At 42.6% G+C, this 19,891-nt stretch overlaps 1 protein-coding gene across 11 annotated transcripts in view; it reads right to left on the bottom strand.

Annotated features, from left to right (window-relative positions):
* The window catches only part of FGGY (FGGY carbohydrate kinase domain containing), a 364,051-nt gene that overhangs the window by 62,736 nt on the left and 281,424 nt on the right, over nt 1–19,891 (bottom strand). For 6 of the 11 annotated variants that reach the window (XM_004679054.2, XM_012722679.1, XM_012722675.1 and 3 more), the window contains one exon: nt 17,625–17,719. The exons of 2 other annotated variants lie outside the window; for them this stretch is intronic. In XM_004679054.2, coding sequence (XP_004679111.2) covers nt 17,625–17,719 — 95 coding nt within the window. Of the gene's footprint in view, nt 1–4,931; nt 6,040–17,624; nt 17,720–19,891 lie in introns of those variants that run through there. 3 more of the 11 variants (XM_012722674.1, XM_012722678.1, XM_012722673.1) reach the window with 3 other exon arrangements.

The raw sequence follows: 19,891 nt of genomic DNA, 5'->3' as shown, positions 1-19,891 counted from the left end.
GGCATTCATTTGGTGTGGTTTTTAAAGTGACTCAACATCTGTCATTGATTAGAGTTTCTGTTGCCATGGTGATGGTTTATTATTGCTAGGCTGATAAGATGGCCATTGAAGAATACTATCTTTCTCCTCACTTTCCTCTCGTTTTCCCCCTTACTTAGCTGAACTTCTGCCACTTAGTATAATGCAGTGTTTTTCAAATGGGGGCCCCTGTTACGCCCCCTGATGATAATCTTGGAAAACGTTGCCTTTTCTCAGCAGAGGTGCTGTCAGATCAAGTTTGATTCAAATTTTATATTGGACAATAGCTCTCTGGTCATGAACAAGTTAATTATCTTTCTCAGGTCTTACTTTTCTCATCTAGAATAAAAGATAAGGAGGACTAACTGGCAAGGGTATTTTGTAATACCTATAAAGATGCTAGCACAGAGTTTGAGATGTAATAGAGACGCAAGAATGGCAGCAGTTGTGATAATTAAAATAATAGCAATAATTACTATTTATAAAGAGATGAGATGAGAAAGATTTAGAGCTGGCACTGAGGTCATTTTACTTTTATCTCATCAATCATTATAATTTATTCTACCATTGAAATTTTTTTCTTTACAACCCTTAAGATATAAATTACATAGATATATATTAGCTTTTCTACTCAATTACAAACATGGGATGATGCTTATCTTGCTCGTCATTGTACTTGGGGATAGTTATTGAGTGAACGAACAAACATTTACTAAGTAGCTTCTCTGTCAGCCTCTGTGTTAGGCACTGACATAGGGAAATAACTCAAGCAAGATTCTTATCCCTGATCCATTCACATTAGGGATCTGTGAAAATTGACGAAAATAAAGGAAATGTGGCATTCATCCCTGACTCAAAGGGCTTTTTTTTTTTTTCAAATAAATCCAATGACATAAATGGAATGAAATCTTCAGTAATCTTCTAGCACAAAGGACCGACGTGGGGGGTGCTACAGATACCTCCTCAAAGCCTGACATGCCTAGAAGGATTCCAAATGGTGGTGTTAAGCCCCCCAAAGGAATCAGGATTCCTTTTGAAGCATACAGTTAGAAAAGAGAGAAAAAAGAAAGGGAAGGCCTTTCAGAGGGCCAGCTCACCAACTCCTCCCAGAACAGTCTGATCCCCTCTACTGGTGAAGCAAGAGGTCAGATCCCCAGACGGAAAATCAATCTCCAGGAGTCGCTGGGTAGAATTTCTAATTCTCCTGTGCCACGACACGCAGCCTGTTTCCAGCAAAGGAGGCGGCAGCCTGCAGGCTTTTGCATCCTTGACCCACCATTCAGGGCCAGGCTGAGCCAGCACCCCTTCCTCAGAACACACAGAGGCCAGCGGTCACAGGCACACGGGTCCCAGCGTGAGAGTCCTGGAGTTGCCTTTTCTCAGGGTTTGGCTCTCCCATTTTGAATTTTTTTTATTATTGGTTTAAGTTTCGGTAGCAATCTCTTTACTACAGTGTGGCTTATTCCCTCGACACAAGCTAGCCCAGTGCTCATTATGTTCCGTAGTGGCTCTTTCCTGGGGAAAGGCAGGGAGAGAGGAGACTAGATCACCTTCTCCTCTCTGTATTGGCCCCCACGGGTGGCCCTTTGCTTTAAACTTTTTGAAAACCAGAATCTTTGCTCAGTTTGAAGAGGAGGACTCATGAGGCCTCGTGCCTTGGTCATACCTTGTACTGTTTGGTAACTGAACCAATACTGATGATGGGGCGCTCAACTTTGAAAATAAAAACAAGGGTGAGTGAAGAATCATAAGCACTTTGGGAAGTTGTTTTCAGAGCTACACCTAATAACTAGGTGGTCCTGGCTTGGATTTACCCGCTAAAGACTTGTGTTTGTTTTCCACGTCTTATTTAAAATGCTGATGAATGTGATTGGCTTGTTTCACATAACAACATGGCATGGAGCCTTTCCCAGATCAGTCCATATGGTTCCATGTAGTGCTTTCGAACGTGGTTCTATAAAGAGTTATCTCATCATTCCTCTTCTCATGGATAAACAATATTTATTACAGTGAAGCTGTGATGAATACCCTTACACATTACCCCTGTGGACAGGTAGCAGAGCTTCTCTAAAACAGATATGTATCTGTTGATTTTTTTTTTTAAAGATTTATTTATTTATGCTACAAGAACTGGGATACAGGCCAGAGGTGTGGGGCGGGTGAGAGGATTCACCAGAAACATAGTGGGGAACAGAACAGGTGCAGTGACTGAGGTACACTGCCGAGGGGAGCAATCAGCAGGTCAGGAAAGGTCTTCCGTTATTTGGCTCACCTTATTTCGGGGCTAGAACTCGTATTGCGGTGGCTGTGGTTAGCGTCATAGTGCTGCGCTTTAATCCCTTGTACCACCAGCAAGGGCCCTAGATACTTAACTATTGATTCTTTAAAACAATTCTAAGTCCACTCAGAGCAGCACAGTGCTTTAAGTGGTCAGCATTCTGTGAAACCAGCCCCAAGAAGCTGCTGCCTCATCCAGCTCCATGGAGATTACCTAGACTGTAAAATTTCACCTCCAGTGCAGAGCTATACATGTTGACGTAGCATGTAGCGCTTCCTACCGGCTAACGATGAGGATGACCTGGACGTTTAATTGGAATCCTACCTGAAGTGGGGTAAGGAGATGCAGGTATCAAAGCACAGTGCTAGAGATATGGGAGGGTGGGGGCATTGGGAGGGGATTAGGGGGGAGGGGTAGGGAAGTGGAGAGGGGGTTCTTACCTAGAGAGATTTCCCAAGGAACCTCAGGATTTCACTATGAAGCAGACTACAGAGTCAGGATGCCTGGGGTGTCATCTCAATGGCTGTATGTCCTGGGCAAAACAACTAAGTCACTCTGTGATTCTCCTTTTCTGCAAAGCACACCTAGTCTCAGGACTTCATGGGATGGTTGTGAGGATTAAGTGAGCTCACACACAGAAAATCACATGAGCAACAATGGTTGCAAACTATAGGATTTTCCCCTGCTGTCCTTTTTAGGAGCCCCATGAGGGAATGGTGACATACCGGACTCACAAAAGCCTGCAGTCACCTCGTCAAAGCACCTGCTTGACTCTGCACTGGAGGACAGTCTATACATTTCTTCTCTGACATCTATAGTCAGTTTGAGGTAAGCACAACTGCTAAAAACCAATTATCCAAACCAGTCTCGCTTGTCTGGATCCCTCCCTGTCAGAGATGCTGACAGGTGAAACTAACACGGCCAGATAAAAGGAATTTCACTCTGGTTAGCTCTCTCCCTCACACAGGCCCCTCCTGGCCTGGGTGACCACAGAGGAGGAGGAGCAGTTTGGGCTGGTATGAGGACTGGATTGCTTGCTTCCTGGTTTTGTAGCACTGTCTCTGTTGGTGCCTTCTCCAGCCTGAAATTCTCAAACACAATGTAGCACACTCCACACACAAATGCACCCCGTGAAACAGGAGCTTTCTAGGGGCATTTAAAGAGTGTTGCCCTCCTGTTATAGGGAGCCTTCAAACCTGCTGGCAATAATAAACCCTTCTTATTACTCCCAGGCTGTATTAATTTACAGGCTATTTTTCTTAAGCAGGAAGCACTATTATCATCTTAGAAGCACTTAATGTTGTTGATTTTTTAAAAGTGAGACTATCAGCCTACATTTTTTTTTTTTTTTTACACCATAGGCAGAGTCAGGGGATGCGGAGCTAAAAGGATGTTCCCCAGAGTCCCGATCAAATTCACAATTGATTTGTGTGCAGTTACCAGCTCCCGGTCCCAAGCCACTGCAGCTCTTACATATCCAGCTCTGTCCATCGCTGCTCTCACACTGGGCTCCTTCCCAGGACATGCTAATATCCTTTCTGTCTGCCTTTACTCCTGTGCACTCACACCTCCACCCCCCAAGCCCTCTCTGCTTGCCCCACCTTAACATTTCCATTGCAAGCCCTCCTTCTTATCCAAAACCACCCTTCTCTTTCCTGCTTACAGCCATCACCAGAGAGTAAGTTATGTAATGGAACTCTCTGGTTTCAGGTTGCTTCGTTATTTATTGAGCTTGATTGTCAGCTCCATGAAGGTGGGGGACCTGGAGTTTTCTCTTTTGAACTTGTTAAAAAAAAAGGAACAACACTGCCCTGTAACACATTATCCAGTACTTCAATGTCATCGGCGTCACCAGTAGGTGTGGGGACAGAAAAACTTGATGCAGATTCCAACACCCAGTGTGACCTTGGGTAAGTTTTCATTTTCTGAACCTGTTTCCTCATTTGTAAAAAAAATGAAAACAATATGCTTTTCACATACAGCTGTAATGACAATGATGTGAGAAAGGCTGAATACTATTTCTGCAAGGACATTTCTGCAGGATCATCCAGGCAAAATAAAATACGTAAGCTGCTTTCTTGCTTTGAAACCAGAGGAAACCTTGGGAAATCTTGATGATCAGATACAAGTCTCTGGTAAACTAGGCTCGGAGACATACAGAAGTTTAAATTCCTGCCACCATTATTAGCTATGCGATTTTGGGCAAATCACTTGCTGTCTCTGCCACTATTTCCTTATGTAGGGGATGAGAATAGTCACATAGCTGACAGAGTGACTCATATAGAATAGTGAAGGCTCAAGAAAGGAGTCTGCATTCCTGCTGACCACACACTACCTTGAACTGCTCCCAGTGTCCTGTATCCTCAGAGAGGTGGAAGCTACAGGAGGTCACTGGCCTCACTGTTGAACTCAGAGCTGGGTGGTCACTGAAGATGATAGGTCAATTTCTTGTATTTTGAGTGTCAAAGAGAACTGCTCCCCATGATCACGATTCACCCTTTCTTCTGCTGGCCTCACTCAATCCAATGTGGATTTTAAAAATTAAAAACAACTAGTCCAATCAGGGTCCAGACAGGAGAATCAAAATCACTCTAGCTCTTTCAACAAAAATAATTGAGAAGAAAAAATGGATTTCAAAGGTGACAGGAAAAAGCAAGAATCCAACAGGTGATGCAGAAACAACTCAGAGATCATAACAGTAGAAGTGCCACCTCTCTTCAGGATCAAGGGGTGGGGAGAGGCATTGGTGACCAGAGCCAGGACCTGGTGATGTCTGGCTGGAGCGGAAGCCTGGGAGCTGCAGAGTGCTCAGGCCTGGGACCTGACTGGGTGGCTGGGTGCTGGAGTCACGCAGGAGACGCAGCTGTCGCCCTAGTGAAGGGAGAAATGGTCCGATTTCTCCCCTCTCCCTGCATGCCAGCCTCTACCAGTATCTCCCACTGGCTGACATTGCCCAGAGGCCAGTCGCCAGGGACACTGGGAAACAACACGCAGCAAGGCAGGGGAGAGGTGAACATGTGATTGGTCTGTAAGCAAACAGGCTGAGCCAACACCTTTCAATTATATAGAGAGAGTACAGTGTGTGGTTTGCTGTCACTTAATTGAAATAGGTAGCAGCACAATATTACTATCTTTTTATGTCATTCTCACTGAAAGTTTATAAATTCCATTAATGGTGCTACTTTTTATATATTATCTCAGTCTCACAACAACCATCTTTGAGGCATGGGCTCTTAATAATTATATTTTTCTAACAACCAGCTTTGAGAGGTGAAGGGGTCCACTTCAACCTAGTTTATAGAACTGGACTCAGGATTGGAACCCAGGTTTCTCTGAAATCAGCATCTGTGCTCTTAACTGTGGTCCTATTTATTATTTATAGCATGAATCATACTGTTAACAGTAAAAGGGAGGGTACTAGACAAGCTGAACGTGAAACCTGTCATGATTACTGGGAAGATATTTTGACGACCTACACTTCCAGGGCTGAAAGCCTAGAACAGTCTGTGAGCATTAAGTCTGCCCTTAAGAAAAAGTGGAGATTAATAAAAAATACATCGCTTAATGCAGCTTATAAAAGTCCATGGTGTTCCCTCTTGAAGGCAACCGGGTATTTCTGCTGAGAGGATGCCAAGTCCAGAGGCCTCTGGAGGCTTGCTGTTTACTGACATCTGATATGCTTCCACATCTGTTGCCCTTCTTGATTGATGGGCACTTCATTCTAGCACTTTCCTGATGCCAGGCTGGTAAAAAAAAAAAAAAAACCCTTAGCACTAAGACAGTCCTAGGTCAGTGACACAGCAGCTTTGTTTGTAGAGTTAGTGGAGGGAAAGAATATCAGGGAAGAGAGATGGAGAGACATACTGGGAATTCTCAAATACCCCTGGGGCAAGCAACCCCTCCCTGCAACCCCAGAGAGTTTATGCCAGGGTGAGAGGGTCCTGGACCTGAACTCAAGGTTTCAGTCTCCTGCTGTGGACCTTTCACAAGGTGAAATTTCTATGAAGAGCTTTAAGTTAGTGTTTAAAAAGGGGCAACTTTTGAATCTGACAGGGGGCCAAGGTCTCCTTTGGAGAGCTGTATACTTGGAACTGTAAACACTGTATGACTTGACAAACTTTCCAGTTTTGTCTTGGCTGCCTGGAAGCTCAAAGTAATCCCCTTATGCATAGGTCCGAGACCCATAAGGCAAAATCTGTCCCATAAACCTGTTTGGTTTGGCACTCACTGATCCAGGGTGTAAACAATTTGATTTTTAATGTCCTTAGGCAGAGTATATTACTCTCCAACCTGATATACAATGAAATCATCTTTTTCTTTGCTTGTATCTTCCCAAGATTATATGGACTCCTGGCACCTGCAAGCATATGAATTTGGAAACTTCTAGTCTCAAGCCTGATGTAGTCTCCTCTTTCTGCGTAGGTGCTAACCTGTGAGTTTTCGTTTGCTTTCTTTTATTCTGTTTCATCTTCTCTTATACACATCCTCAAATCTTTTATGGAAGTAGTGTGTAAATAATAAACAATTTTTTTCTTCCTAAAGCAAAACTAAGATCAGTGCAAATAGCTGCATTTCCACCACATCCCAGGGCTGGTCCCTCCTGGTGTGTTGCTCTGGCCTGGCCACTTGTCCCACCTGTTTGAGGGTTACCAAAGCTATTAGCCTCCATCCTATCATTCCCTAAAGCAAGAGAAAGAAGAACTTCTTTCTTACCAGTAAGTAAGGGGCCTGGACAGAAGTGGGTCTGCTTCATTTCTAGCACATACTGTATAAATCTTGCTCTAGACATACTCTGATGCACTGGGCTGCAGGGGACATGCAGAGGGCAGGCCTGGATCCAGGTCAGCTGAGTTTGAAGCCTCCCCTCTACCGCTAGCCATGTATGTGACCTAAGATCATCTTATCAGTAACCTGATGCCTCAATTTCCTGTTTCATAGGTGGAGGACACACCTACTCACTGATTTGTTGTAAAGACTAAATAAATACAGGGAATAGGAACAGTGCTATGTCCCAGGTATTGTGCTAAGTGTGCTTTCATTCACAGACTCTTTGAACTGACTCACCTGGGGGGGTGGGGAGGTCAGTTAATATGAAGCTGAGGCCTGAAGAAATACTGTACCTTACCTGGTCAGGTGCAAACATATAGGGAGGGAGTGAAGGAGGGGAGTGCTTTCACCCTGGATTGTAGTGAGGTGACTTAGAGGGCTTCCCTCTCTCTTCTGCCTTGTCTGGTTTACTCTCATCTTGATGCCAATGGATCCAAATGGCTTACCTTGTTACACCCCCCCCCCCCATCATGCTTGGCAGGCAGTTGAATAAAACATGACTGAGGCTTCAGTAGTTATTACTAATACTTAGTGACTTGAGCTGAAATTGAGAGAGATTTGTGTGGGATTGAGGCACATGATCCTGTCTCTGCTTTCAGAGAAGTTACTCCACTGCAAAAAATTCCACTCCCCCTCCCCCTCCCTCCTGAGTTCCTATTCCATCAGGAGCTAATCCTCCAAAGCCCCTTTCAAAGGCTGCCTCCTTGGAAGGGCTTTCTCTGTCCTCAAAACAGTGGAAGATAACCCTCTCCTTGGTGTTCCATTATCCCACTGTATAGCAATTGTAGTTTCAACAAAAAATGGCCAGCATTAAGTAAACACTATTTCCCTGTACACATACTAGTAATTTACACCTTACAACAAGAGTTGTGAGTTGTGAGTGGAATTTTTTGCAGTGGAGTAACTTCTCTGAAAGCAGAGACAGGATCATGTATGATCCTGCATCATACTTGTATGATGCAAGTATGATTGCTATCTTTTACAGATGAGGCTCTGAGGCACAAGAAATACTTATCCAAGGTAAGTGGGAAAGCTGTGATTTGAACCTGAGTCAAATCAAACTGGTCTCTGCTGTTACACGTAATATTGACATTTTTGTAATTGTATCTGTCGGTGTCCACCTCCCTCCCACTAGCTGGGATCTTGGTGGCTACTGAGATGTGTCTGCCTCTTCCTAGTCTTGCTACCCTCCAAGACTGTCCCTGTCACCTGGCAGCCTCCTGCAGATGAACCCTGACTTAAGGAATGAAGCAGGGTATCTCATCACCTCTTTGTACCAAGGCTGATACACTCGCTTTTCCCTTACCCAGTCCACTGTCATCTGTCGGTCCAGCTACCACAGCCCACAGCCCCCTATGGCCAGCAACAGAGGAGAGCAGAAAATGTATCCTGACATTACAGGAAGGACCCAAGTAAAAGGTGCATTAATGGGGGCAAAAACAAGCCAATAGAGTGATTAATTTGGCCTCCCCTTCAATATTATGTTTACACAAGTTGATTATATAGCACTTAATTACTAATTTGTCCTACTTAAACCAAGAGTGCTTTTAATTTTTAATGAGATAAGGGGGAAAGATGCCTTTACTTAGTAAGCAGCAGCTAATTTATTTCCTGCTCTTGTTTTTCCCAGCCAATTAATAACATTTCGTAGGAAATGTATCCATCTCATGAATTCTTTCTCCCCATGTTCTTCCAGACCTCCTGGGTTTAAACAGAGATGGAAACAGACAAGAGTCTCTTAGAAACAGACTGCCTTCATCTTTTGATCTGGCTAGCTGGGTTGGGGAAGGGCTCATAAAGAAGAGTAACATGGGACTCATTAATCATGCTGATTTTTCAGAGGTTGGGGTATGTCTACTCCCAGAAACCATGTCTCTCTTGTTACCAACAAGAGAGAATCACAGCCGTGAGTCATCGAGCAAGGCAATCTCCTCCTCGCTCTGTTGTTTCCTGGATGTTAATGTCATTTTAAGCAGGGTGCTGAAGAAGTCTAGTCTAGAAAGCACACATTCATTGGAGTCAAACCCAGGCTTGACTACAGGCTCCGCTACTTGCTAGCTGTTCGACTGTACCTCCATTACTTAATGCTCTGAGCCTGTTTCCAGTCTGTAAAGTGAAAATCTAGGCAAGAATTAACTGTCATTCAAGAACTTTAGCCTAGAGCCCTGCTCAGAGATACAGAAATGAACCATTTTTTGACTTTAGCAGAAGCAAGAGGCAGACAAGTAAAAGCAGAAGTAGGGAGTCTCTTTTGCAGACTGTAGTGTTCCTGTCACCCTCTGTGAGCTGTGGAGTCTGGATCAGCACTACTTAAAGTGCTGCAACTCCTAGGACCCTTGTCCTACAACAACCACCACAGAGATGCTGCTTTCTTGAGGCTATCTTGCTATGAACAGACTCTCACAATTGATTTACGTTCTGATTCAGTTTCCCTATCCCGATGTAAATCTGTAACAAACAATGTACAGACTAATTCTGGGTCTACTGACTGCCTCAAGCAGCCCAGCCTGCGTGACTATATTGGCCACCTTCACGTGTTCCTCAAGACCTCTCACCCCTTTTCTGGGCCTAGGCAGACTCACTTTAACAACGACATCAGCAAGTTTCCTTGCACTTTGACTTTGAATCCAGCCAATGGGAAGCCTGGCAATAGATCAGAGAAAGGGGGCAAGAAGGATTAATATTCCAGCTGTTTCCTAACAGGGTCACTGGAAAATCACCTGATTCAGTAGTCTCTACACAGCCCTCTGATTTTTGGGGTTCTCTTCTCCCTCATCTCTCAGGTTCAACTGTCACACAATCCAGGATACTGCATCTTCCTGTGATTGCTGTATGTGCTGGTCCACTATCTTATAAACAATCTCTCTGCTAAGCTTGCTAAAGTTTACCTAATTTGAGGCTGCTTCCTGTGGGGGCCTTGACTAACACAGTGACATTTTCATGCACAGCAGAAGTCTAGTCATCTATCTCTGGTACTGACTTTGTAAATAATGGCCCTCACACTCAGCCTCAGCAGGGTCCATTTCTATTTGTGACTGAGTGTTTCAGTCCTGGACTTGAGTGGCGTCGGGTCCTGGCTCCATCCCTTTCTAGCTATTGGCTTTAGTAAGCCACTTAGCCTCTTTTACTCTATTTCCTCATTGGTAAATTGTATTATGATAACAGTGGAGCACATTTCCTTACCTTTCCTCCTTTACTTTTTCACAACTCTTAATACAATATTATATGCTCAAATTTCTTTGAGAAGCATATGATTAAAGACATGTCATTCAAATTTCTGAGCCCATGATACTTTCTAAGGGTTGACTAGAATATCAACTACCTTCAGCAAGCAACTATTATAATGATATTTTTCTTCTGCATAAGTCTTCACTATTTGTCTCAACGCTACAACCTAAATTCTCCCACAGACTTCAAAAAGACCTTTGTACATTCCATGACTCTGAATCAAATTTTGTTCAATGGCATATGGTATATATGTGTACATGTGTATGTGTTTATGCAAAGCCATTTGTCAGGAACTTCCCCCATTATAGAAAATTCCTGACTTAACTAAGCTCTTGTCTTTCCTATTCTCTTATTTGCTTCCACAATTTAATTTACTGCATAGAGTATTAAGCTTTTATAGCATGGATATGTTATTCACGAATTGTCCTAGGGCAAAACTGGAAAAAAAAATCGAACCCATTCATTTCCAGTGAACTCCTACAAAGGAGTTTATTATGAAAAGTAAAGGTGTAAATAGTCACCAGAGTAGGGGACTAGGAGTTGTAAGCATTTGTTTGTAGAATGATTTTATATCTATAAAGCTTTATATTTGTACCAATATGAAATGTCGAAAAAAAGTAAGTCAAAGATGTAAACTTCATATTAAAAAACAGCCCTGAAAGCCTTTAAAGTATCTAAAGGACTCAGTAAACATTTGACCATTGTTTACTTTTATAAAAGCTGAATTCTCAAATTCCTGAGAAAAAATTATATGATGAGGTAGATATTTGGAATAAATGTTTGTTAGCCTAAATCTTTGTATTAATAGTAATAGTATGAAAAATGTCTTAGTTAAAGCTCTAAATTAAAGTGCTATTTTAATATCTACCTCAGCAAAAAGTAAATGAGAACCTTGTTCTTAAAAGCCGATAAAGTGGAATCTCCCTGGTGGTGCAGTGGGGTTGAAGCACAGCACCAAGAAGCTAAAGCCACTTCAGCATGAGTTCGAACCCCGCCCACCCCAGAGGTGATCCACATGGCTCGGCAGACCTCTACTGTCTCGCCTGCTGATCCCCTCAGCAGTGTACTTTATCAATCTGCCTGTTCTTCTCTCTACTGTTCCTGGTGAATCCTCTCACTGCCCCTGCACCTCTGGCCTGTCCCCCAGTTCTGTATGCACAAATAAATCTTAAAAAAAAAAAAAAAAGCATTCCCTAAAAAAAACATTCCCTTAAATAGGGGAAATTAAAAAAAAAAAAAAAAAGCATTCCCTTAACTAGGGTACATTAAAAGGAAAAAAAAAAAAAGCCAGTAAAGTAAAACAACTGGTGAGCAATGATATGGGATCTTTTAAAAGTAAAAACATTAGAAAATGTCCAAACTAAAAGTGGCGCCCTTCATATTTTTACTTCTTTAGGTGATGTTCAACCAAGCAGGGATGACAGGTATGCCACTCTGATATTTTCACTAAGCTAGTAAAGGGTAGTTGAGTTGCCATATTGGAAATTATAATGGATGTGATTTGGTGTAATAAAGTGAGCATGGGGACCCTCCCTGATGGGGCAATGGGTTAAAGCACAACACTATGAAGCTATTACAGCCACTGTAGCACTGTAGCAGGGGGGTGACCCACATGGCGCAGCAGACCTCTCCTGTCTCACCCATTGCTCCCCTCAGCAGTGTACTTCTCAATTTACCTGTTCTGCTCCCGACTCTGTCTCTGGTGAGTCCTCTCACCCCTACACCTCTGGTATGCACCCCAGTTCTGTATGCATAAATAAATAAAAATCTATAAAAAAGAAAAAGAGCATGGACTTTGTATCAAGCAAAGTTATGTGACGTTTCCATGCTTCATCAGCACTGTGGGGACTGTTAATGCATTCAAGGATTCTTTCAACACTCAGGGACAGGAACTCACAGAAAAATAACAGATCCTTTCCCTGGATCACCTTGTAAAGAACAGGAGAGTCAAAAGTTATTTATCACATGCTGAAATAATTTCCTAACGTAGAATTTTAAATGTGAGCTAATATTTGATTTTTATATCCAAGGGGCCAGTTGGATTGGAACAGGAGATTTAAAATTGTTCAACCTGAATTGGTTGTTATCGTTTTTGTTGTTAAAAGAGCAATTCTAGAAAAGTTAAGGATGTATAATTAACCATGCATGACAACAAATACAATGAATGTTTGGGCTGTTGTATCTTAATTTAATCTTTCTTTAAACTATTAATTGCCCGTCCAGGTTTTTTTGTTCACTATCTACAAGGTATTGACATATGGGGCAGGGCACTCAAAATGCAATCAGAAATCAGAATCTATTTAACTAGAAACCAGAGTCTCATGTCTCCAGAAACACATGCTGAAAGCAGAAAAGGGCAAAAGGCTACTAAAAAAAAGTGGGTAATATCAGGACCATATGGGAAATGAACAGGATTATAAGAGGACTGAGGATGAAAGCTAAATGGAGCTGAAATCCACAACAAATGACTTCGTGTACATAGGAAATCTGAGCCTTGAATTTTCATGCACTATTGGTGAGAGTATACAGTGTTAATCTGTCTCAAAATCCTAAAAGTAGGGCAAATTTTTTGGCTAACCAATAATACACCCATAACTTATTTAATGGAAATTATTTAGGGTGGGTGCAAAAATTTAGTAACAGAGATATTAGTTGTTGTTATCCCAAAATGACAGAGACAACTTAGATAATTAAAACCAGGGGACTGGTAAAATAAGGCATCATACATTTCTATGGTACAGAAAATAATGCAGCCTACAAAAATGATAAGGACATTTGCATACATTTTGATTGGGACACAAAACTATATGCATCGAATGACACATTTTTTGTACATTTTGTAACACATTTTTGTAATATACAAAAAGGCAAAAATGATAAAAATCAGAATTTTAAATATTTGCAGTTTTAGGGTAGTAAGATAAATGTTTTCATCTTTTTCTTTCTGTTCAGCTGAATTTTATTTCTCTTCCAATGCGCATGAATGATTAATTGAATTTCAAAAAAAAAGCAAAAATATAATTAAATGCACTAGGAAATTTGATGGCTTCATATTTCTGAATAGCCATTGTATTTCAGTCTTTCCAAACCGCCAGAAACTAAAGTCATGATGATCAGCTTTACTTTGTAAAATGTAAAATTGGTATTTATGGTGACAGAAAGCTAAATAGAATTAAAAATCACAGAAAGCTGACTCTCACCAAATAAATCAGAATGTAAACATATCATATATAAAATCACAGGCTTTGAAACACACAATGAGGAATGAATATAGCTCATGCTAAATGATGTCAATTTTGTGAAGAAGAATAGAAGGAGATGCTTCAGCTAAGCAATGAGGTTGTTTGCAGAGACTGACCTCAAGGGGTGACCACTGCGGTCAGCGTGGAGAGTTTATCTTGTGGGCACACATCACAGACAGGGTGAGTAGTAACAGCCCTCAACTGGCCACTTACATGTATTGGTCTGTAAGACGCAGGCGTCTGTCTGGGGCGTGACAGGGGGTGTTGATGTCCCGTCAGTGCCTCACGGGGCACCGGGGTGGGAGGGAAACCCTCCTCACACCATGGGAGGAAGAAAGCATTTGATTAATTGGTTCATTCTGAGGCTTATTTCTTTACACCAGTACTCCCTTAAAATGATTTGCTAAATGCATTTTGATCTCTTGCCACTGTCTCTTTTTATTGAAATCTGCTTTAGATTCTTCCCCTGCTGTTGTTTTTTTGAGAAGAAGGGTGTCAAGATAAATGGCAATGCTAACATTAAAGCTTGTTTTGTGTAGAAATTCCTGGAATAAAGTGCTGTCTTTTAAGATTAAAAAATTACAGAAAGCTAATGACAGCCTCAGGGAGCCTGAAGGAAGTGGAGAGTGGAAAAGCCATTTTATATTTATGCCTCTTTGTCATTTGATTGAACTATTACAGTAATCTAAAAATGCTCTGTTTTATGTGGGCTTTGCATTTTTTTGAATCTTCCTACTCTCAGTCCTTAGAAGTGGAAGCATGTTGGTATTTTCCTAAACTCAGTTTGTTCAGTTTTCAGGGTCACGGGCCTACGGAAGTGCTATGGGATGCTACCAACTTCTAATTATAATTACTTTGCTTTCCAGGATATTCAGAATTAGAGAGGATTACTTGGGAGTGTGGGGAAGGCCAAGGAGCACCGGTGACTCTCTGGGAATGGGGGTGTGGCCAAACAGAAAGGTCACAGAGGTCCAGACTGCCAGGATCCCACACTCCTAAGAATAAAAGGAGGCTCAAAGACTCCCTTCCTGGTGTCCCCTCCCCCTCACTCACTCAATAGCTAGACTTTGACCATGAAAGTGGTTCTCTGTGGTTTCACACCTTCTCATTAAGCTGCAGATATAAAGATGATGCTGACAGTATATTTGTCACGCTGACTAGTGTACACGCAGTTTTGTAAATTACTAAAAGAAGACTACCGTTTCTGGAGACGGATAATTCATTAAGATATTACTAGTCATTCTATTCCTTAATGTGTTCTATTCTTTAATGGATGGCTATATTCTATCTATACTCCTCTTGGAATACAAAACAAGCCTTACAGTTAACATTGCTGTTTATATTGACACCCCCTCCACAAAAAAAAAATCGGCAGGGTAAGACTCTAAGGCAAATTTCAACAAAAAGAGACAGTGGCAAGAGATCAAAATGAATTTAGCAAATCATTTTAAGGGAGTTACACTTTTAAAGAAAATAAATCCCTAGAATTTGGAAAAGGTAATAGTAGAAAGACTTTAGATGTTAAAGGAAGGGGAGGCATTAAAAGGGGGCAGAGAAGAGAGGAAGAAAGAGACTGTAGGGTGAGAATAAGTAGATAAAAGAATAAGAGGCAGAAGCCAGGAGTTGTCAGCAACCTTTAGAATTTGGAAAAGCAATGGATCTTGTACTTACTGATGTCTCCCATTACCCTACTGGAAAATTCCATCCACTAGTCCACCAGAATTGAAATATATAAAAGTTTGCAATAGCTGAATGTAAAACCCACAACTTTAAGTCCTCTGATCTACTGGCATCACTAATGGAAGGTGTAAGGGCTCCATCTTTGGCTTATATCATCCAATCATGAGCCTACGAAACTGGGAAGTTCTTAGCTCCAGACACAGAGGACTCTTGCTTAGGTCTGCAGACAAGGTCCTCTGGACTCCTAGCCATTGCTTCGCCATCTGGGGGTGACTCTGCCGGGTCTACCAAAGTCTGCATCCAGAAAAGTAAAATCCTCCACCTAAACCCCAGATGTGTAGTCTACAAAACGACAAGACAACTAGCCTGTGGGAGTCACTGACTTGCAGGAAAGAATTGGTCAGTTTCTATAAAGAAAGGAGTGGCAGGCACCTACAGACATAACTAGGATTTGTGAAGTTCAGGCTAATAAACTTAATTCACAGGAAGGAAGCAACTCTATTGGATTTCAATTTGTCAGAATCCTGAGCTGATCCCCAGGCCTGGTTGGCACCTCTTCTTTGGAGAGGGGTCAATAAAATTGAGTTTATGTGCATTTATATTTCCAAAGCAGTTCTAAACATAATCAAAACAGCAATGGTTAATAATTACACCCAGGCTCATGGAGATCTTCAGAGCTATCAAAGGCTCTTTATCTCAACAATCCCAAGTGAATGCTAATTCTTATGTATACATTTTTTTTTAAAGGAAATAAAACAAGCACTGCAAAGGTCAGATGGTATTGTCTGAGAATATATAATTAGCAAGTCACAGAGATTACAACCACAGATTTTTAACTCAGGTATGTGATTAGATTGTATAATGTCTCCTAAACAGACACATATTTTCTTCTGCTGAATAGGAGACATTAACTTGTTTTTAAGATGTTGTGAGCCTTGCAATTGTTATGTAAAGTTCCAATTCCAATATTCAGTCTGACATATCTTAGATTCTGTTCCTGAAGATAAATGGAAAAATCTCATGCGGTGAAGATGTACGAGATGCATTCCACAGACAGCATGGAATCTTTTGAGAGCTGGCAACTCCAGTTTGATTACGATAGTAACGAATTACTCTAAGTCATGGCAGCAGATCTCATCACGCTACTCTCTGCTTGGCCTGTAGACTATCTCTTGATTGGTGATCAACAACATCTCTTTTCAACACATAATGCTTTCAGATATTTACAATGCCAAAGGAAAAAAAAAAATCAAATCAACTAGAGAAAGAATGAAAATTAGCCTAAGATATAGATTCAGAGAGACCTTAGTTTCCATTTGCTTCTGTCCCTTGGGAAAATTAGTTAAAATCTCTCTGTGTTTAGGTTTCTTCATATAATCATGATACCATCTCTCCAGAGGTAGGGAGAGTATCCAAATTAAAGGGGTGACTTTGTCTGTTTGGGCTGCTTCTGATCTTGAGAACGTGGGCCAGTTATAGAAGGTCTTTGGCTCCCAACTGAACAAGCATTTCTTGAACTCTCAGTTAAGAGTTTGGGAGACTTCTTGTTTCTAGGACTTCTTAGCTGTTACCACTTAAATTTCTTTATGCTCCAGGTTCCTCAGTTATAAAATGGGAACGCATAGCTATTATAGGACTCAGTGTGATCCCAGAGCCATGCTCTCAGGCAGGACCTGTATAGCTTCTTTTCCTTTTTGGTAACTGTTGTTATTACTGGTGTCTTATCGCACAAAGTCTCTCCATAAAACTTAGGTGAGAAATATGTTTTGCAATTTGGTGGCAGGAAAAGCTTTGTCTCCGACAAGAGTATTTCCTCTTTTTGAAAGTAAGAATTATGCAACTTATCATATGTTCTCTTTGTCTTGGCTGCCAGGAAGCTCAGAGCCAAACTGTGTGTTCAAGCATCACCACCGAGTTGTTTCCATCTTCCTGTGTTATCTGTTTTCCCTTGTAATTCCTTTTGTGCTAACATTTTTATTTGTGTCTCTTGTCGTCAGAGACTTTCCAAGGTGTTCAATTTACAAAAAAGAAGTTAAGTTTTGAAAATTCTCTATTTCACTTGCTCAAAGAAAAAAATGGTCACGGGAAATATAAAGAATAATTTTAGAGCTGTGTTAAAGAGAAAAAATCAAATTAAAAGAAAAAGAAAACAACCAGTGCTAACACAGGCAACTGAAATGAAAACTGCAATAAATACGTCTACAGCTGGAAGTGTTTGTGTTTTCCCTGGCTGGAACCTATCATTTCTTAATTACATCGTATGTGTGTTTTGCAAGATGGGAGCTGTTGTCAAGAGGAAGGACAGTCCCAGACAGGGGAAGGGCATGGTTTGCCCCTTGGTCCTTACATACCTGTATAGAAGAGAAATCGCCCGAGGCACAGGCACCCAGAATAGCAGCACCCAGGAGAACAGACTCCACCTCTTGAGACAGGACCACAGGCATGCCTACACAGGACAAGGCCACACCTCGTTAGGGAGCAGGCTGGGCAGTGTGTGGGGAGCCAGCAAATAACCACAGCAACCACTTGATTTGAAGGCACCAGCGGGCAACTCCTCCCCACCCCATGCAGGTTCCAGTTAAGACAGCTTAGCTCTAAAGGAGTTCAGTGCGTGTTCCTGCTGGTGAAACCCAGAGCTCCAGGAAAGTCAAAACCTCACGCATCAACTCATGAGAGCTACCAGCCCAGGATTCCCAGGCTTCTGCTAGCTGCTACCTGGCACTGGGTTCAGTTCAACAAATTGTGGTTGGACTGTTAAGCCAGGCAATATAGAGAAGAATCTGACTCTCTGCTACTATTCACGGCTCCAAAGGGACACACATGAGAAAGAGATAAAGGCCACACAGGGCTGGCTCTCTGAGGTGTGCTAAGAAAAGGGAACTAGTAAGAGGGCATGATGAGACCCTCCAAAGGCATCTATGGCTGTAGATCCAAGCCAAAGCCCTCCCAAGGCCAAAGCCCTCCTAAGGCCCTTCATGATGGAGATCGCTTCTTCCCTGGGGGCTCCTGCTTCCCTTCCATATTGTGCTGGCCCCATGCACTTTCTTGAGTCTACTTTAGAGCCCTTGCCTGGGCCGTTCCCTCTGTCTGGGTCACTTTCTCCCAGACATCCACAAGGTGCCTCCCTTTCTCTCCTTCAAGTCTTGGTATACAAGTCTTCCCGCGACCACCTGATTTAAAATAACAGCCCTGTCTGTTTCCCATTGTTGTCTGACTCTCCATGGCTGGCTTGTGCGTTCCTCCATCTCTCTGTTACAACATAAACTTCAAGAGGGTGGGACTTTGTCTGTGGCTGTATCCCTGGGATGGGAGCTGGTATCCAGCACACCTATGATGAAAGAAATCATTTCTGGGGTGTAGAGGGAGGTGTTATACAGGGAGGTGGGGGTTAAGAAGGCACTTAAAGGCGGAGCAGGGCCATCCAGACAGGGAGGAGTGTTCCACAGGCCAACTCCCGAGGTTAGGTCTTGCGGTGTGTTTAAGGTTAGCAGGGCTACTTTAAAATTCTAGGGTTTATGTGTGTGTGTATAATTAAAACAAACAAAAAAAACTGTATAATGTAAACACAAATATATTTGCTAATCAGGAGATGGCAGCAAACTCCACAGAGGTAAGCTTTGTGGCTAGTCTATAAAATCTTTCTCAAGATGTTAGAGATGTTTTCTGAAGCCTGGATTTCTCTCTCCTTTTCTGGGAAGGCGTCCCTGATGGCCTTCTCTGCACTGCCACGGTGTCACTCACCCACCTGCTTTGGAGAGGGTTGAGCTACCCCAGTATCCCAGGCACAGGCAGCAGGAACAGGGTTTCTACACATACCCGAGAAGCTTGGCAGTACCAGGCCCCACGCTGCAGGTGAGCAGCCGCCCCTGACTACTGACAAGGTGCCAGGCATGGTGGAGTCGCTGGGAAAGATTCAGGCCTACGTCTGTTTCTTAGTCCCATAGGCTCTGTGTTCTTCAACAAGACACTAAAACTCTAGCCTCAGCCTCCTGAAGAACACGGAAATCAGACGTATCACAGTTTGCTGTGCGGCTAATGAGAACACATAGGGTCTTAGCACCTCTTCCGGCCTATGGTGCCTGCCACTGTGAGGATGAATGCGTAGTGAGGGGAGCCCCCTGGATGCACTTCACCCAGATAAGAAAGAGCTGTGAGGAAGGGACTGGGCAGGTGCCTATCACCCACCCAAAGGGAAAGGACAGATGTGAGGCCTCTGAAAGACTGAGCTGGCCGAAGCAGGGGAAAGCATTGCTTGCCTCAGTAGAACCAAGGCAGTGCACAGATGGCAGTGTGACCCCTCAACTTGGTGATGTTTAGAAGACAGCACCTCCAAATGCTATACACCCTGCTCATGTCCTATCCCCTCCTCATACCCCATCAGCTGTTGTCAACAAGGAGGCTCCTTTCCTTGAGAAGTGGAGACCTGTGTGAGGCTGGCGAGTCCTTCACCACTCTCAACTGCACCCAAAGGTGCTGGAACCAGATGCCGGCACGGGAGTTCTGGCTTCCCTGCCAACATAGCTGTATGCCATTAGGCAAGTCACCTCACCTCTCTGTGCCTTGCTTTTCCCATATGTAAAACAAGATTACAAGTTCACCTACCTCATGAGGTCACTGC

Source organism: Condylura cristata, unplaced genomic scaffold, assembly GCF_000260355.1.
Source record: "Condylura cristata isolate star-nosed mole 26May11 unplaced genomic scaffold, ConCri1.0 scaffold00008, whole genome shotgun sequence".
NCBI lineage: Eukaryota > Metazoa > Chordata > Mammalia > Eulipotyphla > Talpidae > Condylura > Condylura cristata.
This window is presented reverse-complemented; position numbering and strand designations above follow the sequence as displayed.